Below are 24,282 nucleotides of genomic sequence, written 5' to 3'. Positions count from 1 at the left end.
ACGACGCTTCATCCAGGTACTGGGGTAGCTGTCGCGCAACCACACTCTCAACAACCTTCGCAACGAAGCAAAGGTTGGAGACTGGACGATAATTAGCCAATACTGCCGGGTCCAGGGAAGGCTTCTTGAGGAGAGGCCTCACCACCGCCTCTTTCAAGGCGGCGGGAAAGACACCCTCACCCAACGAAGCATTTATAATCCCCTGGAGCCAGCCTCGCGTCACCTCCCGGGAAGCCAGCACTAACCAGGAGGGACACGGGTCCAACAAACATGTGGTCGCGTTCAATCTACCCAGAATCCTGTCCACGTCATCTGGGGTCACAGGATCAAACTCATCCCAGATAACAGTCTCAAGACCTGTCTCCGTCACCCTCGTTGGATCTATCCCGTCAGAGTCCAGACCTGCCCGAATCTGAGTGATTTTGTCATACAGATATTGAACAAAATCCTCGGCTCTCCCCTCCAAGGGGTCCTCCCGCGCTTCCTGGTGGAGCAGGGAGCGGGTCACCCTAAACAGGGTGGCCGGGCGATTATCTGATGACGCAATAAGAGCAGTAAAATGAGTACATTTTGCTGCTTTTATCGCCACTAGGTAACTCCTAATATAAGATCTTACCAGTGTTCGGTCAGATTCAGAAAGACTAGCCCTCCAACAGCTCTCTAGGCGTCTTTTCCGGCGCTTCATCTCCCTCAGCTCCTCGGTGAACCAAGGAGCCAGGCGAGATCGGCGCCGGGTCAGAGGCTGCAAAGGCACGACTCGATCCAGGGCTCCAGCAGCCTCCCTATCCCAGGCGGCCACTAGGTCCCCAGATGAGGCGTGAGCCAGAACCTCCGGGATTGGCCCAAGTTCCATCTGGAACCTATCAGGTTCCATCAGGCGCCTGGGGCGGTACCATCTTACCGGTTCCGCCTCCCTGCGGTGGGGTGCTGCGGTTCGAAGGTCAAGGCGAAGGAGCGAGTGATCTGACCATGACAAGGGCTCGATGACTATATCCCCTATCTCGAGATCACTCAACCACTGTCCAGAGACAAAAACCAAGTCCAGTGTGTTTCCCCCAGTGTGCGTAGGGCCATGAATTAGTTGGGTCAGGTCCATGGCCGTCATGGAAGCCATGAACTCCCGAGCCACCTCAGACGCCTCACCCACGGATGGCAGGTTGAAATCCCCCATGACCATAAGTCTGGGGGTATCAACCGCCACCGCGGCAATAACGTTGAGTAGCTCGGGCAGGGCTGCCGCCACGTGGCAGGGAGCCAGGTACGTGATCAGCAAACCCATCTGAACCCCGTGGCCCCACTTCACAAGGAGGGACTCACAACCGGCCGTCTGAGGAACAGTGGTCTCCCTCGGCCTAAGGCCTTCTCTAATAATAACCGCTACTCCCCCACCCCTCCCCTGTGACCTTGGCTGATGGAATGCGTGGAAACCTGGTGGGCACATTTCTACCAGAGGGACCCCTCCCTCTGGGCCCAACCAGGTCTCCGTAATACCCGCCAGGTCCGCTCCCCCCTCGTAAACAAGATCACAGATGAGGGGGGCTTTATTTACTACAGACCTGGCGTTGCACAACATCAGACGAAGGCCCAGGCCCTGAAGGTCTGTACTACCTGGAGAACGGGTGGAGCCTTGGGGGCCGGAGCACTCTACCGCTTGAAGACAGCGGGTGCGTGCTCCCTTAACATGATATGGCCCCCTGCTCCCGCCATATCTACCCCTCCCACACACAGTACCGATGGTGAAAGCATAGTCTGGACCAGCTCGACCCCCTCCGGATCCCCCACCACCCCCGCCGAACGTCCTGGCCAAGCCCGACTCTCCCCCTAGTGGGTTATCCCCCAAACCCACAATCCTAATTCCAATCCCACCCCCCTCCCCCCTCCCAGAACCCCTTAAAAGTTTAAACAAGGACAATTTTAAAAAACCCCGCAGCCCCCTCTTTGCGGCATGCCACCTCTCGGGACTCCAGAGCCCGTCATCGAGGTAGGCCCTCGATAGAATGGAGGGCCAAGCCTGCGAGAGGGGGGAGTCTCGCAGACCAAGAAGCTCCGCTGCTGAGTACATTAATCATAATGGGTAACACGACCATATCCTGAGGGTGTATATAAAGGACCGAGGAGAAGATAAAAGAATGGGGGATCTCAGAGACATATTTGCAGGACCAAGTCCCCTGTCCCCTCACAACAGAGGACATAGTCCAAAGCCAGGACGACCACAGTTCCAAGGGGGAAATAGATCTAACCACCCTCTCACGGTGGTTAGGTCAGCTGGACAACCCCCTCTTGTGGTGGGGTGGCAGCAATGAACCGGTGCATATAGACAGCGTCCAGGGGTCAGGTCCAAAAGTCGCCCTCTCACGGCGACTGAATTATGACAGATAGAGGATGCGAATTCATGTCTAAAGAATTCTCACAATGGTTAAAAGACAAAGGAATGTTACATTACACATCTAGTCCATTTTCTGCATTCCAAAACGGGATTGCAGAGAGGAAAAATTCCACATTACAAACCATGATTAGATGCACATTGGAAGATGCTGGCTTAAGCAAACAATTCTGGTCAGAAGCCTTACATTATTCAAATTACACACAAAATAGAACATGGTCCAGCATTGTAAATAAGACACCATATGAAGTGATGTATAATAGAAAACCAAAATTAGCACACATGTATATATTTGGAGTCACAGCAGACGTACACATACCTAAACAATTAAGAAGAAAGGGAGAGAATGTGTCCAGAAGACTCAGATTTATGGGATATGAGACTGGCACTAAAGGGTACAGATTCATTGATAGTAATAACAAATTTATAGTCTCCAGAACAGCTGTGTTCCATGAACAAGCCAACTGGTCTAAATTACATCTTAATGAAATATTCCCAAATAAATATAAAGATACAAAATCTCACGAGAAAGGGACTATAGAAAAGCAAAATATCAACAAATATAAAAACAAAACCAAGACTTGGACAAATAGTCAACACAAAATGAAGACAGACACACTAACAAAAAAGGAAGCAAGATATATGCATGATAACGATAGTAAACCCGAAAAAATCATTAGAAACACCAGAAATCAAATGCCAAATAAATACAAGGATTATGTAATGCATATGGATGGTGAACCAACAACACCTAATACATATGAGGAAGTGCTAAAACTTCCTCGCGAAGAAAAAGAAAAATGGGAATTAGCAATGAAGAAAGAGATGGAAAGTTTACAAGGATTAAATGTATTTACACCTGCAATTGCACCTAAAGATAAAACAATTATTGGTACCAGGTGGATATATAAAATTAAGAATTTAGAGGGAGGCAATACCCTATACAAAGCTAGATTAGTTGCACAGGGTTATGCACAGAAATATCCGGAGGACTATACTGACACGTATTCCCCCACTGTAAGAACAGAGAGTGTCAAAACAGCTCTAGTGGTAGCATCAGCACTCAATCTTGATGTATTCCAATATGACATACAGACTGCGTACCTACACGCAAAACTAGATAAGGAAATATACGTAAGAGCACCTCACAGTCAATACACAAACAGAAATGAGACTTGGTTGTTAAACAAGAGTTTATACGGGCTAAAACAATCTGGTAAACGGTGGTATGATTGTTTAGTAAAGGTACTTAAGACCATGGACTTCAACGCTACCACTGCTGATAATTGTTTCTTTGTCAAGAGGGGTGATGATTACATTGAATTTGTATTGATTTATGTGGATGACATTTTATACATAGGAAAACATAAAGAGAGAAGAGAAACTTTTGTAACTAAATTAAATGAGCATTTCTCGTTGAAATCTTTAGGCAAGGTAAACAAATACCTTGGTGTCCAAATTAATAAGACTAAAAGGGGATTCAAACTTACCCAAAGAGATAAGATCATAGAACTTTTAAATAAATGCAATTTAAACAATGCCAAACCTTGTGATACTCCTATGCAAACTGACTTTCTAAGAAATACTGATGAATCTTCTCCCGAATTCAAGGACAATACATTTTATAGATCAATCATAGGTTCACTCCTTTATATATCTAATTGGACTAGACCAGATATCGCTTTACCACTCAATTTATTATCCAGGCATGTCAGCAAACCAACAATGTATCACTGGGAAGCTGTTAAAAGAATTTTAAGATATCTAAAAAGTACACTAGACTTTTGTTTAATGTTAGAACCTAATGATAATAAAGAACCAAAGCTTACGTGTTATGCAGATGCAGACTGGGCTGGAGACATCTCATGCAGAAAAAGTACATCTGGTTATGTATTTCTCTTAAATGACTGTCCAGTTTACTGGTACACTGGTAAACAAGAACTAGTGGCCACTTCAACGACTGAAGCGGAATATGTTTGTTTATCCAAAGCCGCAAATAACCTTGTATGGTTTAATGATTTAATTTCAGATGTTTGGAAAAAACCTGCTTTACCTTTTGTTATGCATGAAGACAATAAAGCAGCCATTGAAATATCTAGATCTGATGCCATTGGACAAAGGTCCAGACATATAGATATAAAATTTAAACATGTGAGACAATTATCTCAGGATGGATTTATTAAAGCAGTGCATTGCGATACTTCAGAACAATTAGCTGATATATTGACAAAGCCTTTACCTTCTAAACAGCACAAATATTTAACCTCTAAGTTGTATGTTTTGTATTGTCCTGAATCTGAGTGTAACTGGTGCTGTATAACGAATCGGCATTTAGAGGGGGATTTGTCAGATGTAAATGCCTTATTCTCTAATGTGTAAATAGTGTACAAACAGGGTATCAGGGGTTAACTTATTCTTCACTTCTTAATGTATTCATAATTCACCACTCCCACATATAGCTCCACCCATTGTATATATAAGGAGCTACCTACATCCTTTCCCTTGCTTCTATCTGTGAATATTCAGTGAATATAGAATGCCTATTGTAAATAAAAGAATATATAGTTAAACCTTTAACTCTTGCTAATCTTATTGAGTCTGATCCTGAAAATATTGCAACATCCTCACTGTCCGACTCAAGTGCCAGCTGCACAGGCTGCTGGCGCAGCACCACACCAGCCTCCCCGCTGTCGGAATCTGCACAGGCCACTGATGGGCCACAACAATAATGCATTTTTTACCCCGCACCAGCAGCTCACATTGCTCCCCGTACAACAACCAGCTGTTTCCTATATTGATAGTAGGAACGTCTCTTCTACCCAAAGACTTACGAATCGACTGGAGTTATTATTTCTCACGGTCTTGGCGTTGCCAAAGGCTTCAAGTAATGGATTGGACTGGAGAATGATGTCTTTGACATGCTAAAAAAAAAAAAAAAGGAAAGAAAGGTTAGTAACAGTAACAGAGTTGGAAGGGACCTTGGAGGACATCTAGTCCAACCCCCTGCTCATGCAGGAGACCTATACTAGGGATTTGAACTGCCAAACTGCTGACCTTTCTGATCGACAAGCTCAGTGTCTTAGCCACTGAGCCACCACAGAGCCAGCTAGAATAGAATCATGGTTAGGTAAAAGGCTTTGGCCTCAGTGGTTGGTGCTACAATAGCGATAGCAATAGCATTTAGACTTATATACCACTTCACAGTGCTTTACAGCCCTTTCTAAGTAGTTTATAGTGTCAGCATATTGTCCCCAACAATCTGGGTCCTCATTTTACCAACCTTAGAAGGATGGAAGGCTAAGTTAACCGTGTAACTGTAATAGTGCAACTGAAATTCTGCCTGTTTTTTTATGTGTAACAATCAGGAGTGAAATGCTCCTGGTTCGGACCGGATCGCGCGATCCGGTAGTGATGGAGGTGGGTGGTTCGGAGAACCGGTAGCAAAAATCCCTCCCCCTCCCCAACTTAGAACTAAGGAGAAATTTCCTGACAGTTAGAACAATTAATCAGTGGAACAACTTGCCTCCAGAAGTTGTGAATGCTCCAACACTGGAAGTTTTTAAGAAGATGTTGGAAAACCATTTGTCTGAAGTGGTGTAGGGTTTCCTGCCTAAGCAGGGGGTTGGACTAGAAGACCTCCAAGGTCCCTTCCAACTCTGTTATTCTGTTCTATTAACTTGTAAAACCTGTTGTACATGCATGACTTCTGAAATAAAAGAATCGGATTTTGTTCTGCCTGCACAATGAAGAAAGAGAAAAGTAAACAAAACAAAACAAAACAAAACAGAACCAGACTTGGAAGAAGGAAGAGAAGAGAATGCAAGCCCATTGCTCTTCACACTTACCTGGACCTTTTCACCTCCTCCGGACACCTTGGAAATGTATCCCATGATGTATTTTGCAGCCACTGTTTTCCCAGCGCCACTTTCACCACTAAAAATACACAGACATGCTGTAAAATGGGCGAAATAGGATGAATTTAGAAAGCAGAGAGGACAGGCGTGTAAATGCCCCATTAGATCTGGTAGAGAAGGCATGCTACGGGTCCCATCAGCTAGGGAGCTTCCTTCAGTGCGTTCCATGAGACCGTGCCTTCTCTGCTGTGGCTCCCATTTTATGGAACATCCTTCCCCCTCAAACTAGATTATCTCCACCCCTTTTAATATTCTGATAGTCCTCAAGACTCTGTTGCTCCCAAGAATCTCTTTAGATCTTGCTGCTAAATTCCAAATAGCTCCTGTGACCTTTCCCAGTTTTTTGAATTAAAAGAACCAGAACAAAGAATAAATAAATAAATAAATAAAAATGAAGAGACCTGGGAACTATCTTGTTGTATTTGAAAATGACAGTCTCTTAATGCAACTATTTAATGTAAAGAAGATATATATTTGTAGATACATTTTTGTGTCTTGACTGATTTTGCACCTTGTGTGTATTTCTGATCTTTTGGAGGTCTACATTTAGCTCCCTGCAATTAAGCTTAGTATAAGTTAGTATGATTTCTTTGGGCCAAGCAAAGTTGCATTTGCTTATTTCAGGTCTAGAATAGTTCAATGAACTTTGGATGGAACCTTGTAGGGTGCTTCTATTTTGCACTTGATAATTTAAATAAAGTGTAACCATTTGTTTTTTTGTAATAATTTTTTGAAAAAGTATAATAAAGTGTATTTTCTTAAAAAAAAAAGAGCCAGAACAAAATATACAAAATATTTGTATATAAAATGAATGAAACACTCAAAATTGCATCATCAGGCATACCCTTGTGGCTTTGTAGACGGATGGAGAGAAAGAAGGAAGGAAGGAAGGAAGGGAGGAAGGAAGGGAGGGAGGGAGGGAGGGAGGGAGGGAGGGAGGGTGGATAGGCAGACAGGCAGGCTGCTTAACAACAAGAAGAAATAATGTAGTACAGGTAGTCCTCACCTTCTGACTATTTGTTTAACAACAGTTCAAAGTTACAGCACTCCTGAAAAAAAATGACTTACAACCAGTCCTCAAAGTTATGACCATTGCACTCCTTGCTTAGTCACATGACCATGGTTTGGGCACTTGGCAGCTACCTTGTATTTGCAACAGTTGCCGTGTCCTGTGGTCACACATGATTGCGATTTGTGACCTTCCCAATTGTTTCGGCCAAGTCAAGTCAAAGGGAAAAACCAGATTCGCGTAATGATTGCGTCACTCATTTAACGATCACATGATTTGAGTAACAACTGATCATAAAATCAGACCCGGTCACTTGATGACTTCCTTTACAACTGCATCATTTAATGACCAAAATTCCTGTCCCAATCGTGGTCGTAAATCGAGGCCTACCTATATTCGGATAAATTTATTTAAGAAAATTTAAATAGTCTGTAGAGATTCTCAGTCATCCAGGTCATGGTTGTCCCAAAGGTGCTTTTTCAGGAGGCAACTGGACTTTCTTGCTTTTATTCTGAAGACGTTTCGCTTCTCATCCCAGAAGCTTCTTCCAGGCGAAACATCTTCAAAGAAAAACCAGAAACTCCAGCTGCCTCCTGAAAAAGCACCTTTGGGAGAACGTTGATCTGGATGACTGAGAATCTCTACAGACGTTTAGCTATACAATTTGGACTGAACATCCTTGGAATGGTGGGGGAGTAGGAATGGATTTCCAGAGGGAAAAAAAAATTGTAGACTACAGGAACCACGAGTACCACTCAGGTGACCCTGAGGACACAGATAAACCTCCAAGGGCTTCAAGGACCCTCTAAAAGGATGCAAATGACCAGCTGTCTGCAAGGAATATAAATCCTTCCATTCCCCACTGTCCTGTCAGAGCTGAAGAAGCTTCTTGAACGAAAAGCGAAACTTCTTCAAAGAAAAACCAGAAAGTCCAGTTGCCTCCTGAAAAAGCAGCTTTGGGTTAAATTTAAATAGTTCCTGATGCCTTAAGCATTGATTCAGATTTATCATGAAGCAGAACAAAACAGCTACTTTAGGCAATGGGCCAGAGGTGGGTTCTACTTTATTATTAGTTATATTTCTATGCCGCCCACTCTCTGAGGACTCTGGGCGGCTTACACCAAAGACAGTGTACTAAATAGCATATTGCCCCCAACCATCTGGGTCCTCATTCTACCCACCTCGGAAGGATGGAAGGCTGAGTCAACCTTGAGCCGGTGAGATTTGATCCGCTGATCTGCTGAACTAGCAGTCAGCTGAAGTAGCTGCTGTACTGCACTCTAACCACTGCGCCACCTCGGCTCTAACTAGCAGTCAGCTGAAGTAGCTGCAGTACTGCACTCTAACTACTACGCCACCTCGGCTCTAGTACTTACCTTTAGTACCAGTTTTCAACGGGACCGCCTGCACGCGCTTTGCTCATGCGCGATTGCATACTTCTGCACATGTGCAGAAGCTTCTGCTCATGCACAGAAACTTCCTGATGACGTCGGGGTCAGTGGGTGGAGCCTCCCGCCGGTTTTACTACCGGTTTTTGCGAACCGGCCCGAACCAGGGGCAACCCACCACTGCAATGGACTCCCTGCAACCCTAACCCCACTGTTTGTCAAGTTTTCCTTGCTGACCATCTGGAATCCGTTTTACCCAGAGGGCACCAGGGGTGATGTATTGAAAAAGCGGTGGAGGCCAGCTGGTTGGCTGAATGGAAAGAGAAGGGTGAGGCTGATGGATGTGTAGGAAGTTAGCACCCACCCCTCTCCTAGAAAATGAAATATTTTAGGAGATATTAAAAGGGAAATATTAAAATAATTAAAATATTAAATATTAAAATATATTTAAATATTAAATTTTAGGAAATATTTAAATATTTAAAATATTAAAATATTAAAAGAATATTTCCCCTAAAAGGGAGGCACAAACTCAGCCCCCCCCACCTTTGTCAATGGTCCATTAAGGCCAGTCTATTCTACATAACAAAGATCTACCTCCTTCAAGCAGAGCCATTTAATTGCCCTTCGTTGCATCACCCAGCAAGATTCAACCAAGCTTAACCTACAGACAACCTAAAAAGCTAGCCATGATCTCTGACAGCAACCAATCAGAATACTCTTCCTGTGCCCCAGGAAGTTCAAAGCCAGAGAGGGTATAAAACCCAGGGACTCTCAGCATCTCTTCCCTTTTTTTTCCGCCCAAGATCTCCAAGCCAAGTGATCCTGTTCATCAATAAACCTTCTTTCCAAGCAACTTCCATGAATCCAGTGTCTTTTTCCCCACTTGGAACTGAACCCAGAAGGATTAGGGTTGCCAGGTCTGCTTCCAAAAAATAGCGGACAAGCGGGGTTGGGGGGTGGGGGGTTAAGTAGTAAAAAAATTAAAAAAAAATTACAATTAAATTATATATTTTCTTACAAACATTTTAACACGCCATTTTAGGTCAGTCGACACAAGCTACAATACATTTTAAAAATGTGAACTGTACATAATTTTATAATATATTTTTATTTTAATCTCATCATTCATTTTTTCGGAGAATCGAGTTCAATGGATATTCGATCTTTGTCTCATTCTAACTTATGAAAAAAAAGACAAAACGCGATTCTCCTATCCTTATTCTCTTAGACTGTACAGCTTTAGATTACGTACCATTTCATCATAAAGCTTTTGAATAAAAAAAATGTCCACTATTTTGTGAAAAAAAAATAGTGAACATAATGTGAAAAAAGCGGACTGTCCGCTCAAATAGTGGACACCTAGCAATTTAGGATATTTCTTCCAACAGATGCAGATGGGTGCAGGAAAAGTTTGCATTGAAGATGCCAGTAGAGAGAATATACTTTGCTCTTGAATTTCAGAGAACTGCTTCCCTTTTGGCCTCTTATTACTAAAAACAATGTAGGGCTTATTTACAGAATTTTGCAGCCTGCACAGAGGGGAGAATTGCCTCATATCCTGCAATCCATCTTTTGAAATGATCGCATCATGATTGCAGTGGAGAAGATTAACTAAAAGAAGGAGACGAGAGTTTGCACCCAGTGCTGAGGACAGCTTTTCTTTCCCTGCCAAGGGTCCGAAGCTTTAGAAAGTTTATTTATTTAACCAGTTAATTAGATCATTTTTATTGGTGAAAAGGTTCGGCGTGTTCTCTTTTTGCATTTCCATCCATAAAGGTCATTTGGCATGTAACGAAACTACAGAATTTTGAATAGAGGGGGGAAAACCCATATCAATGACATTTATGCTGCTTCCACTTGGTATTTTAATTTAATCTTTTAATAGTCACCATGGTTTTTTAATTATATATATTTATAAATGAGAGAAGTCTCACAAAATTACAAGATATCTCTGCAATATTCTTCATGAAAAAAGAAGGGAAAACGCTGCTTGCTTTCTACTGTATAAAGTAAGTTGATTTCACAAAAAGGCACAAATTCCTGCAGGATTTTATTTTTTTATTTTTTCCTATTCTGAAGGATGTTCTACTGATTTTTTTCCCCAATGTTGAGCACTTTTGCTGCGACTAATAAACTTCAGCTGGAGATCCTTGGGGCAGCAACTCTTGTAGACAGAGGATGGGGGAGCTGACTTGCAAGTAGAGCCTAGTGGCGCAGCAGACTAATAGCCTGTTATTAACATTCAGCTGCCTGAAATTACTGCAAGTTCGAATCTCCCCAGGCTCAAGATTGACTCAGCCTTCCATCCTTTCTAAGGTAGGTAAATTGAGGACCCAGTTTGTGGGGGCAATAAGCTGACTTTGTATAAATATACAAAAGTATGAAGGCTATTGCTTAACGCATTGTAAGCCGCCCTGAGTCTCCGGAGAAGGGCGGCATATAAATCAAATTAAAAAAAAAAAAAGTAGCAGAAAGCAAACACTGAATTCTGCTAGTTCTTGTCTGGAGATTCTCAGTCATCCAGGTCATGGTTGTCCCAAAGGTGCTTTTTCAAGAGGCGACTGGACTTTCTGGTTTTTCCTTGAAGACGGTTCGCTTCTCATCCAGGAAGCTTCTTCAGCTCTGACTGGATGGTGGAGAATGGAAGGATTTAAACTCCTTGCAGACAGCTGGTCATTTGCATCCTTTTAAGAGAGTCGTTGAGGCCAACTGGAGGTTTATCTGTGTCTTCAGGGTCAGCTGAGCAGGGGTGGGTTCTAATTTTTTTTACTACCGGTTCTGTGGGCGTGGCTTATTTTGTGGGTGTGGCTTGGTCATGTGACTAGGTGGGCATGGCTAGCTGGTCAGTCATTTCTGGAAGGTCCTCGCACTTACGACCAGTCCTCGCACTTACGACTCATTTGTTTTCTTTTAACACTGATCAGCTGTAGGGCGGCCCTTTGAAGCCCCGCGGCAAGAGTTTAAACAGTTTTTCCCCCTCTAGTCATCAGCTGGGACTCAGGAGGCAGCAATAGATTGGGGGTGGGACCAAATAAAAGGTAAGAATAACGTGGGTGGGTGGGGAGAACCAGTTCGGTGACGTCATATCGTCACCGCTACCGGCTCGGCCGAACCGGACCGAACCGGGAGGAACCCACCACTGCAGCTGAGTAGTGCAAATTGGGTGTGGAGCCTTCTTGGAACTGTTGAAAGGACTGTTTTGTAAACTGGAGATAGATGATGTGGTATCTCTCCCCCTCTATTGAGAGAGGGCTGTTCAATTGTGACACAGATGGCCTCTTTGTCAAAAGATGTCGAAGTTGAGCAGCCCTCTTTCAACAGAGGGGGAGGGATACCACATCATCTATCTCCAGCCTACAACACAGTCCTTTCGGCAGTTCCAAGAAGGCTCCACACCCATTTGCGCTACTCAGCTGACCCTGATGACACAGATAAACCTTCAGGTGACCTTAATGACCTGCAAATGACCAGCTGTCTGCAAGGAGTATAAATCCTTCCATTCCCCACCATCCGGTCAGAGCTGAAGAAGCTTCTTGGATGAGAAGCGAAACATCTTCAAAGAAAAACCAGAAAGTCCAGTTGCTTCTTGAAAAAGCACCTTTGGGACTCCTAGTTCTTTTTCCATTTTTATATGGTGAAATAAGATTGAGGGGGAAGGGTGGAAAACTCAAAGATTTGATCTGTTTTTGATCAAAAAGCATTGCCAAACACTGTACTTACAACCACAATTAAAATTACTGCAGTTGTTCCTCCATTGACTTTGGTTGTTGGAAGCTGACTGGGAAGGTGTCAAATGGAGATCACATGATCCCAGGACAGTGCAACCATCATAAATACATGCCAGTTACCAAATGTCCAAATTCTGATCATGTGATCCTGGGGTAGCTGCGACGGTCATAAGTTCAAGGACTGCTCATAAGTGACTTTTTCAGTGCCGTTGTAACTTTGAACAGTTGCTAAACAAATAGTTGTAAGTTGAGGACTACCTATACTCCTCCCAGTGTCACTTCTGGTGAGATGGATAGTTGTATAAATTTAATAAATAAACAAAAAGGGGTTCCTGAGCTGCTAGTCAAGCAGACCGAGGTTCTTGCTTATAGATTTACAAGGTTCAGCATCTTCCTACTTTTAAGTGCAAAGATGAGATAGTTCAGGAGCATCTGCAGAGTGGAGTTCAAAAAGACCCAATTGGGCTTCAATTGCACAGTTCTGACTCCATCTTGACTTTTTTGACCCTTCTGCCACAGATGCACCTGTTCCCCAGTTCAGGTCTTCCTGGACACAGCATCTATCATCCTAGTTACTGGTCCCTGCAATCTGAAGTTTGTCGGGACCTTGGTGCTCTCTGAGGAGTAGTAGAGATTGTTTATATCTCTATTTATAGAGATAAATACCATCTACCTACCATTCAAAAGAGACAATCCAAATGTCCAAAAGGAAACAAAGAGATCAAAACACCTCCTCACCCAGCAATCAACACCCACATGAGCAGAGGTTAACATCAAGATTAAGACAAGACCAACAATCAAGAAGAAACAATATCCCAATCAAGGAGCTACCAGTGCAGATAAACAAGCTAACAGCAATTAACGATCTAATTAAGGAACCACCAAGAACACTCCCACCAACACTGACAGGACGAGCTACCAGTGTATAAGAGCAAACCCTACTGCCTTCTAGCACTGATGATATTACCTAGTTTGGTAATGAAATGTCTGCAAGAAAACCATCAAACTCAGAGAGCGCTAAAAACCCCACATGAGCTCAACTATGAGCTACAAATATTCTCTTCTATCAATACAAAATTTACCTGATGATGACACATTGGTTCTCTCCATCAATGAGCATATTGCGATACATGTTGTCTGTGAGCGCATAGATGTGAGGTGGATTCTCGTACTGAGCCTAGAATATAAATTGGAGGTCTACGGTCAGGATGTAACATTTGCGTTTATGGTCTTAGTTGTACTTTCCTGCTTCTGATCTATATAAAGGGGGTTAGGATTAGGGTTAGGAATCCCTAACAGCGGAACAGTGTTTACAGTGGAATCCATGATTTTTAGTTTTTGACTCCTTCAAATCGTCTAATAACAAACAAGGGAGAAAATTCCCACCAGTGGTGGGTTGCTTCTGGTTCAGACCAGTTCGCAAGAACCGGTAGTAAAACCGGTGGGAGGCCCCGCCCACTGCCCCGGATGTCGTCATCAGCGATCTGCGCATGTCATATGAACAAGGGATTTAATTAAACATATTACATTGTAATAAATAAACAGAATACATACATGGGTTTGTACTGGTCTATGATTTCAATAAGCTGAATTGATTGATTGATTAATACATGAATTTATCTGAGCTCATGGATTTAAAGAGACATAAAATTGAAATAAAACTAGCATTTCTGGTGATCATATCAAAAAAATCAATTGAATATATCATTTTAATTTGCTGGATACTGCCTGCAACCTGATATAATGCAATAGTTGTTCTACATTTTTTGCTTCAGTTTGCAAAATTGTAGATCAAATCAATATTTTAACCAGCCTTCCTCAAAGGTTTTGGTAGAAAGAGTGATATCATTATACAAACCATTTTACTGGGTGGATTAAAAATGTAACTGGATAACAAAATAGATTGTAAGAAATTCAAGGAATGGGATCGTTCAGATTTCAGATTCATTTTTATCATTGAATTGACTCACCGCTCCTTGATAGAGTTCAATTTCTCGATCTGTAAAGTAGGGCATCTGCTTAAAGGGGTTGACAGATATAAGGACTGGTCCAATATAGGTCTGAGCATTCCTTATTAAGGTCCAGAAAGAGAAAACAAAAATGGCCTGTGATTTCTTTAATAATGTTTGGGCTCAAAAACCCAGAGATTTGCAACCACTCTGGCTTACATCTTGTAGGCCAGACAATCTGAACTTAAAAAGTGGGAATCTTGAGATATCAAAGCTACACCTGCAAGATATCCACAGACTCTTTCCTAAGTGGAGATCCTTTGCATTCATGCCTGAATATAGACTTATATATGTGGATATAGATATATGTATACTTATAGCAATAGCATAGACTTATATACTGCTTCACAGTGTTTTACAGACCTCTCTAAGCAGTTTGCAGAGTCAGCATGTTGCCCCCAACAATCTGGGACCTCATATATCTATATAGGTCCTCGTAAGTTAAGAACCACCATATAGGTAGTCCTTGACTTATGACCAGTTGCTTAGTGACTGTTTCAAGTTATGACCCCCCCCCCAATAGCAGTAGCACTTAGACTTATATATCGCTTCACAGTACTTTACAGCCCTCTCTAAGCAATTTATAGAGTTAGCCTCTTGCCCCCAACAATCTGGGTCCTCATTTTACCCACCTCGGAAGGATGGAAGGCTGAGTCAACCTTGAGCCGGTGAGACTCGAACTGCAGGCAGCCCGCAGCCAGCAGAAGTAGCCTGCAGTACTGCATTCTAACCACTGCGCCACCATGGCTTTAAGTACTTATAACCCAGTTCTGATGTTCCAATGGCTGCGGTTCCTGTGATCACATGACCGCATTTCAGATGCCTGGCAACCAGCCTGCATTTATGGCCGTTTGCAGCATCCTGCAGTCATGTGCCCATAATTTATGAGATTTTTGCTGAAAACTGGTATTTACTTCCAGTTTTTGGCAAAAACGCCCCCCTTGCGAACAATGAATTCACTTAACAACAGCCACAAAAGCGGGTAAGCTCCATTACAGTTGTAACAATGGTTGAACAAACAAAAGGCTTGTTCTGATCAAACGTACTCAGTTGATCCTGTCAATATCCCCCCTCGTCATTTCCCCCTCCCTTTTTTAAAAATAAGGATAAAAGGATACGAAAATATAATCATCCATGTAACGTTTCTTCAGATTTTCAACGATGGCATCTTCATTAATTTTGGAGAGCAAGACCATGTCATCCACCCCGCTCTGTTTGACATTGTGGCTTTGCCAATGAAAGCGTTCCTTGCTGCCCTTTAAGAGAGAAGAAAAAAAAAAAAGAGATTTTATCCATGAGAAAGTAACTCTGGATTACGTTAGTGATCAATCAATTTTTCTTTGCTCAGGCTGGAGTGGATGGAGTTATAGTCAACACATCTGGAAGATACCTGGTTGAAGAAGTATGAGATACAGGTAGTCCTCGATTTACAACCATTCGTTTAATTACCATTCTTCTTCTAACGACCCCATAATCCCTTGCGGGGTGGAGTCTGGGCAACTGAATGGAGCTAGCGGAGTGTTTTAATGGCCAGATGCCCTTCCTGTTGCCAGTGCAGAGTTTTGTTCAGCCGATATATTCTCAGTGTGCCCAGAGAGAGAAATATCTGCCTCTACCTAGGATCAAACTCACAGCCTCCTGATTGTGAGGCGAGAGCTCCACCTCTAGGCCAACGCACCACTCCATATAACCATTCGTTTAATGAACATTCAAATTACAACAGCACTAAAAAAGTGACGTATGACCAGTTCTCACACTTACGACTGTTGCAGCATTCCCCAGTCATGTGATCAAATTTCAGGTGCTTGGCAAATGGCATGTTTTTACGATGGTTGCAGCATCCTGTGGTGCTGGGATTGTCACCTGAAACCTTTCTAGAGAGCTTCTGACAAGTAAAGTCAATGGCAGAAGCCAGATTCACTTAATGATCGCATAATTCACTTAACAACAGCAGAGATTCGCTTAACAACAATGCCAAAAAAGTCATAAAACGTGGGCATGACTCGCTTAACAACTGCCTTGTTTATAGCAATAGAAATCTTCGGCTCAATTGTGGTCATAAATTGAGGATTACCTCTAATTTTAATCCCTTGCAGACTTTTTTTTTTTTTACCAAAATTGCATTCGTAGTAGAAAAAATTCCCCTCTTTTAACCACCAGCTGAAAACCTTTGCAAATCTTCAGGTTTTGGAAATAGAGCTTTTATTCGGCACCTCTGGTTTTAATCTGTTTTTCATGTTGAGATTGCTATAGGTTTTGTTTCTTATTCTGAATTGCTTTGCTTTTTATACATTGGCGAGCTGAATGAGTGAATAGTGAGACCTCCCAGGAGTTTGCCTCTAGAATTCAGTAAAAGAGAATAAGTAGGAATACCTGTTTGTTTTGAAGGATTATATACTGAAATGGGAGAGGTGAAACGCCACTAATAGAATAGAATTGAATAAAGTAGAGTAGAGTGGAGTGGAGTGGAGTAGAGTAGAATGGAGTAGAATGGAGAAGAGTGGAGTAGAATCGAATCGAATCGAATCGAATCGAATCGAATCGAATCGAATCGAATCGAATAGAATAGAATAGAATAGAATAACAGAGTTGGAAGGGACCTTGGAGGTCTTCTAGTCCAATCCCCTGCTTAGGCAGGAAACCCTACACCACTTCAGACAAATGGTTATCCAACATCTTCTTAAAAACTTCCAGTGTTGGAGCATTCACAACTTCTGGAGGCAAGTAGTTCCACGCATTAATTGTTCTGTCAGGAAATTTCTCCTTAGTTCTGCTTCTCTCCTTGATTAGTTTTCATCCACTGCTTCTTGTCCTGCCCTCAGGTGCTTTGGAGAATAGCTTGACTCCCTCTTCTTTGTGGCAGCCCCTGAGATACTGGAACATTGCTATCATGTCTCCCCTAGTCCTTCTTTTCATTAAACTAGACATACCCAGTTCCTGCGATTATTCTACATATGTTTTAGCCTCCAGTCCCCTAATCATCTTTGCTGCTCTTCTCTGCACTCTTTCTAGAGTTTCCACATCTTTTTTACATCGTGGTGACCAAAACTGAATGCAGTATTCCAAGTGTGGCCTTACCAAGGCATTATAAAGTGGTATTAATATTTCACGGGATCAATAGCAATAGACGGTGTCCTGAAGGCTGTGGTTGGATGTTAGCTATCTGCTCAGTAAGCAGTAGCTGTACAGGTAGTCCTTGACTTATAACTACAACTGGGACCAGAACATCTATCATTAAGTGAGGTGGGTATTAAATAGATTACATACATTTTTTTTTTTTTTTTTTGCTGCATGGAATCTGACTTTCTCTATTGACTTTGCTTGTTGGAAGCCAGCTGGGAAGGTTGCAAAAGGTGATTTACCTGACCGCTGGATGCTGCAACTGTCATTAATACAGGCCATTTGCCAACCATCTGAATTTTGGTCATGTAACCATGGGGATGCTATGATGGTTATAAGTGTGAGGACCAGTTGCAAGTCACATCTTTCAGTGCCATTGTAACTTCAAAGAGACACTAAACAAATTGAGGATGAGGTAATCATAAACTGAGGATTACCTGATTACTACTGCTAAGGAATGCCTTAACTCTGTCCATAGTTAGATTAGAGTTGCCTTGCGGTGAGATGGGTGGCAAATAAATTTAATACAGGTAGTCCTCGACTTACGACCACAATGGAGCCCAAAATTGCTGTTGTCAAGTGAGACATTTGTTAAGTGAATTTTGCCCCATTTTATGACCTTTCTTGCCACAGTTGTTAAGTGAAACTTCGCAGTTGAGTAAACTAGTTGAAACTTTTCAGTTGAATTTACTAGCCCGGTTACTAAGTGAATCTGGCTTCCCCATTGATTTTGCTTGTCAGAAGGTCTCAAAAGGGGATCACATGTCCCGGGGGACACAGCAATTGGCCATTACAATTTAGGTTGTAACTTTGAAAAACAGTCATAAGTCACATTATTCAGTGCCGTTTTTAAGTTTGAATGTTCACTAAATGAACGGTTGTAAGTGGAGGACTACCTGTAAATAAAAATAAAATTTAAGTTTGAGAGGGCCAAAGTTTAAAGGGAAATCTCCAACTTTTTCTTTTCCATTCAGAGTCAGAAGTTTCTACTTATCTAAAATGAGAACCTGAGATAGAGAACAAGCCAACAAAAAGATAGGGTTTCTGTTGATTATGTTTGAAGAAGAAAGACGGGAAAATGTAGGGACAAGAATCTGAAACTGTGAGCCACATTGCTGGTGGGATGTGTGAATTCCTCCTGAACTTGTAACATACCCAAGCTTGTTACAGTACTTGAAGAAAAATCAAAAGCTCTAGAACAGCTGGTGACCATACTTCAGATGATGAAAAAGGCTAAGGATTTATCCAGTCTAACAAAGGAGGTTTTACAACTGAAACAACAGAACTATTGTTCATCTTCCTAGTCGTTGGTATCCCTTTCTTATTACCTTTATTTCTTTATATGAGAAATCCCATTATTTTTATTTATCATAATTGTATAGCTGTCCATCTCATAAGAAAATGACTCTGGGTGGCATACAATATTGGGAAATCTTTACTAGTTCTCTTCATCTTGCTCTCATCAAAAAAAATATAAATCCTTTTCTGGTTATGAGACGCTTTTCTTTTATTTCCTTTTGTTTATATGTCTTTGAGATATCACGACCAGGTCAGTGGTGGGATTCAAATTTTTTTTACTACTGGTTCTGTGTGGGCGTGGCGTGGCTTGGTGGGCGTGGCGTGGCTTGGTGGGCGTGGCATGGCTTGGTGGGCATGGCTGTAAAACTGTAAAATCTCCATTCCCTCCCCGCTGCAGGGGAAGATTACTGCAAAATCCTCATTTCCTCATTTCCTCCTGATCAGCTGGGACTCGGGAGGCAGAGAATAGATGGGGGCGGGGCCAGTCAGAGGTGGTATTTATTGGTTCTCCGAACTACTCAAAATTTCTGCTACCGGTTTTCCAGAACTGGTCAGAACCTGCTGAAACCCACCTCTGGACCAGGTGGAATGTAGGGGAGATAAAGGGCAGTAATTGGTTATGTATTTATGGGACCACCCAATCAACAACATCACTCTGAGCGGAGTATAAAAATTAACAAGAGACACAGAGGAAAGCAATACCTAGCATGAAAACTAATAATAAATAAAATGGTAGCAAGCCTTAACATTAATTAAGAAACTAACTAAAATTAATTAATGAATTAAGGAGAAATTTCCTAACAGTGAAAACAATTACCAGTGGAATGGCTTGACTTCAGAAGTTTTGGGTACTCAAACACTGGAGGTGTTTAAGAAGAGACTCAACAGGCACTTGTTTGAAATGGTAGAGTCTCCTGCTTGAGCAGGGGGTTGGACTAGAAGACCTCCAGGGTCCCTTCCAGCTCTATTCTGATTGATTGATTGATTAAAAATATACTATAATTCAACCAATTGGACCTCTACTCATCTTGGCCCAAAAGCTTGGAGGAAAGTTTTGAGTCAACCATGTATTGAGGGAAGATTGTTCCAGAAGGCAGGGGCCACCACTGAGAAGGCAATTGGTTAACTTTGAAATGAAATGAATGGAATTGTATTAAATAACTTTAAATGATTTATAAATGGGTTCACTTGATTCTACATTGTACTTATAACCAGTCAATACTTACCTACCTGGGCACAAAATATAATTCTAACCCTATTCTGATAGATGGAAGTTTGCTTAGCTAGGACTCCGAGTCTCTCTTAGACACATCCGACCATCTTTACCAGGAGTGTCAAATTGGATTTCTTTGAGGGCCAGATCAACATTGTAGTTCTCCTCTGTGGGCCAGCTGGGGGGGGGGGGGGATAGACGGAATGGATGCCTCCTGGAGCATTCTGCCGGCCAAAATGTGGCACGGCATGGGAGAACCGGTTGTTAACTTTCTGAGCAGTTTGGCACACTGGTTGTTGGAAGAATCATTAGGGTAGAGAACCAGTTGTTAAATTACTTGAATTATTTTATTTATTTATTTTATTTATTTATTTTATTTTATTTGTATACCGCCCTTCTCCAGCAGGACTCAGGGCGGTGAACAGCCGAGATAAAACAGAGCATACAGAATTTAAAAAACAATTTAAAAGGTAATTAAATAATTTCGGCCCACAATTTAAAACAACCCAATTAAAACTAATTTCAAATTAAAACCGAAACAGATGGGATCAAGCCAGCCCAGCTAGGTGAAATAAATGAGTTTTCAGGGCCCGACGAAAAGTCTGGAGGTCTGGTATCGTGCGTATCTCTAGGGGGAGGTTGTTCCAGAGGGCGGGTGCCACCACAGAGAAGGCTGTCCCCCTGGGGGCTGCCAGCCGACATTGTCTGGCGGACGTCACCCTGAGGAGGCCCTCTCTGTGCGAGCGTACTGGCCGGTGGGAAGCTATTTGCGGCAGAAGGCGGTCTCGTAGATACCCCGGCCCTACCAATCCCACCACAGCTCTAGATCCTCCGGAGGGTGAAAAACGGGCCTACTGGAAATCTGGAAATGTGCTGTTTCCAGCCTCCAGAGCCTTCAGGGAGGCCTGCTAGGCCCAAACGGGGCGTGGGGAATGGGGGAGCGCGAGGGGTCACATGTGCCTGCTCAGGGGTGGGGTGGGGCAGTGAGCGGGGGATTGCGGATGCATGTGCAGGAGGGCAGGGCGTACGAGGGGGGCACGCATGCACGCGCTATTGCACATTTGCACACGCTTTTGGCACCCGAGGAAGAAAAGATTAGCCATCACTGGAATAGGGTCTTGAGGACGGGGTTGGACTATAAGACTTCCAAGGTTCCTTCCAACTCTGTAGTCTGTAAACTCAATAGATGGAAGTAGCCATCCGAAAGAGACCGAGAAGATACTGTGCTTTGTCGGAACTCAGAGTCCTGCAGATGAAACAGGACCTGAGTATTTAGAGGAAACAGGCAGGGCGGATGGGAGGGTGTCATTAGCCATAAAAGGCAAAGAGGATGCAACTGGGCCCAATCAGAAGAAAAAGAAAAGAGTCATGGTATTTGGTGACTCTGCTCTACGAAGAACTGAAACACACATATGTCAGCCAAGCCCATCAACCTGTGAAGTCTGTTGTCTTTCAGGAAATTCCTGACGTCTCTTGCTTTTTATTTTGATTGTTCTTTGATTTAACAGCAAGACACAGAGCACTCACAAAAACAAAAGAAGGTCGGATTTGATTACACAGTGAAAATAGTACCATATTTTTCAGACTATAAGATACACTGGAGTACAAGACGCACCAAGATTTCAAAGTGGAAAACAAGAAAAAAAAAAAGGTTTTGGCCTTTGCGTGTCCGATTTTTGCCCTCCCCAACCCCCAGGGGCACTCTGCAGGCCTCCCAAACCCTCTGTGGTTAAATGTATCATTCAGTGATTAAGCGAATCTGGCTTCCCCCATTGACTTTGCTTGACGGATGTCAGCTGGGAAGGTTACAAAATGGGGATCACATGACCCCCGGATTCTGCAACTATCATAAATACCAGCCAGTTGCCGAGTGTCTGAATTTTGATCACATGGGAATGCTGCTATGGTAATTGTGAAAAATGATCAAAAGTCACTTTTTTCAGTGCCATTGTAACTTCAAATGGTTACTAAACAAATGGTTGTAAATTGAGGACTACCTGTAATTAAATCTTGACTGTATAGAAACATATCTTCAGAACCGTGGTGGCGCAGTGGCTAGAATGCAGTATTGCAGACAAACTCTGCCAACTGTCAGGAGTTCGATTCTCACTGGCTCACGGTTGACTCAGGCTTCCATCCTTCCGAGGTTCGTAAAATGAGGAGCCAGATTATTTGGGGGCAATATGTCAACTCTGTAAACCGCTTAAAGAGCTGTGTAAAGCACAGTGAAGCAGTATGTAAATCTAAGTGCTGTTGCTATTACTATCTTCTCATTTTTAGAACACAGACTTCTCAAAAATAGGTGATAGACTTATATCCTGGATCAGTTCCTTAAAATTAGAAGGGTGTTTCCCTCCCTTGTCTTGACAACTTTTTTTCTTTCTGAGGATAGAAAAAGGCACAAGAAGATCAGCATGTCAGGGTTTCAAGTAACACCCCCAACAAATGAAAACTCCGAGGCTTGGATTTCCTCAAAGTTCCATTTTATTACAGATCCCAAGGTGCTTTTTCAAGAGGCACTTTGTTTTTCTTTCAAGACGTTTCTCTTCTCATTCAAGAAGTTTCTTCAGCTTTTCAGAGAAGCTTCTTGCACGAGAAGCGAAATGTCTTCAAAGAAAAACCAGAAAGTCCAGCTGCCTCTTGAAAAAGCACCTTTGGGACAACCATGACCTGGATGACTGAGAATCTCCATAGACATCAAGAACCCCCTGTACTCCTGTAAATTGATGCAGGCTTTCACAGCTAGTGTCAATCCAATGGGGATGGCTTCTAGGCTAATAAACCATAGCCTAAGAATTTGGTATCCTGATATTTCAACGGCATCTGTGACTAGCAGATGTGACCAGTGGTGGGATTCAAATAATTGAACAACCGGTTCTCTGCCCTAATGACTTCTTCCAACAACCAGTTCACCAAACTGCTCAGAAAGTTAACAACCGGTTCGTCCGAAGTGGTGCGAACTCGCTGAATCCCACCCCTGGATGTGACTAGCAGTAATTGGCTAAGCTCCTGTACAGTGTTTTTCACACAACTATTTTCTCATTGGATAATATTAACAGAATTCTGGAAAGCCCGTTTCTGATTGGTTCTCTGTCCAGGTGAATTTGCAATTGTTCTGTCCAGGTTAATTTGTAGTCACTCTCAAAATGCCAAGACATTAGAAAATTACACCAGAACTTATTAGTCCAGAAACCTATCACCAATTAGCTTCTATTCTGACAGCATCTGAGGCAGCCTCAAGATGCATAAAATCTGTTAGGCATTCCCTCCCTATTCAGTAGGTTGTCCTTGAATTACAACCTTTCATTTAGTGCCCATTTTAAGTTATGTCAATGCTGGAAAAAATGACTTATGATCGGTCAAAAATATGACTGTCCCTGCAATCACATGATTAAAATTTAGGCCCTTTTGGCAACAGGGCCATTTAATCACCATTTACAACCTTCCCAGCTGGTCTCAGGCAAGGAAAGTCAAGGGAAGCTGGATTTTTCTAATGACTGTATGCTTCACTTAACATCCACAGTGATTCATTTAAGAACCACAGCAAAATGTCTTAAAATTGGGCGTGACCAGGGGTGAAATGCTACTGGTTTAGTATTTAGTGATAAAAGCTACCGGTTTGGGCGAAACGGTATTAAGAAAAAGCTACCGATTCGTCCGAACCAGTATTTCCAATTATCAGCTGTGCCACACGATTTATATTCTCTAGAAAGCAGGAAATCCCCCTCCCCTCGCTGTTCTACTTATCTTCTTAAGCTTCCTTTTTCCGCACAAAGTGTGCGTTTGGCGCGCAATGTACATGTGTGTGCAGCGTGCATTTCAGAGGTGGGTTTCAGCAGGTTCTGACCAGTTCTTGAGAACCGGTAGTGGAAGTTTTGAGTAGTTCGGAGAACCGATAGTAAAAATTCTGACTGGCCCTGCCCCCATCTATTCTCTGCCTCCCAAGTCTCAGCTGATCGGGAGGAAATGGGGATTGTGCAGTAATCTTCCCCTGGAGTGGGGAGGGAATGGAGATTTTGCAGTATCCTTCCCCTACCATGCCCGCCAAGCCACGCCCATCAAGCCACGCCCACAGAACCAGTAGTAATCATGAATCACATGATTGATGTTATGAATTTTGGGGGGAGGTGTTTGTTAAGCAAACTAATGATTCATTAGGGGAACAGTTTTGCCAAATAACCTGAAGTCAGTGCTGGTTTGGGGCAAAACCACATGC

The 24,282-nt window shown here is 42.7% G+C and overlaps 1 protein-coding gene across 1 annotated transcript in view; it reads right to left on the bottom strand.

Annotated features, from left to right (window-relative positions):
- The window catches only part of MYO1F (myosin IF), an 85,383-nt gene that overhangs the window by 43,470 nt on the left and 17,631 nt on the right, over nt 1–24,282 (bottom strand). The window contains exons 2-6 of the mRNA XM_034437755.3: nt 15,553–15,690; nt 14,396–14,485; nt 13,508–13,602; nt 6,229–6,316; nt 5,215–5,304 (exon numbers count right to left, since the gene is read on the bottom strand). Of these exons, the coding sequence (XP_034293646.2) occupies nt 5,215–5,304; nt 6,229–6,316; nt 13,508–13,602; nt 14,396–14,485; nt 15,553–15,690 (501 nt within the window). The remainder of the gene's footprint in view (nt 1–5,214; nt 5,305–6,228; nt 6,317–13,507; nt 13,603–14,395; nt 14,486–15,552; nt 15,691–24,282) is intronic.

The sequence above is a fragment of the Pantherophis guttatus genome, chromosome 1 (genome assembly GCF_059756535.1).
Source record: "Pantherophis guttatus breed Tessera chromosome 1, ASM5975653v1, whole genome shotgun sequence".
NCBI lineage: Eukaryota > Metazoa > Chordata > Lepidosauria > Squamata > Colubridae > Pantherophis > Pantherophis guttatus.
The sequence above is the reverse complement of the archived record's forward strand: the minus strand, read 5'-3'. Positions and strand labels throughout refer to the sequence as shown.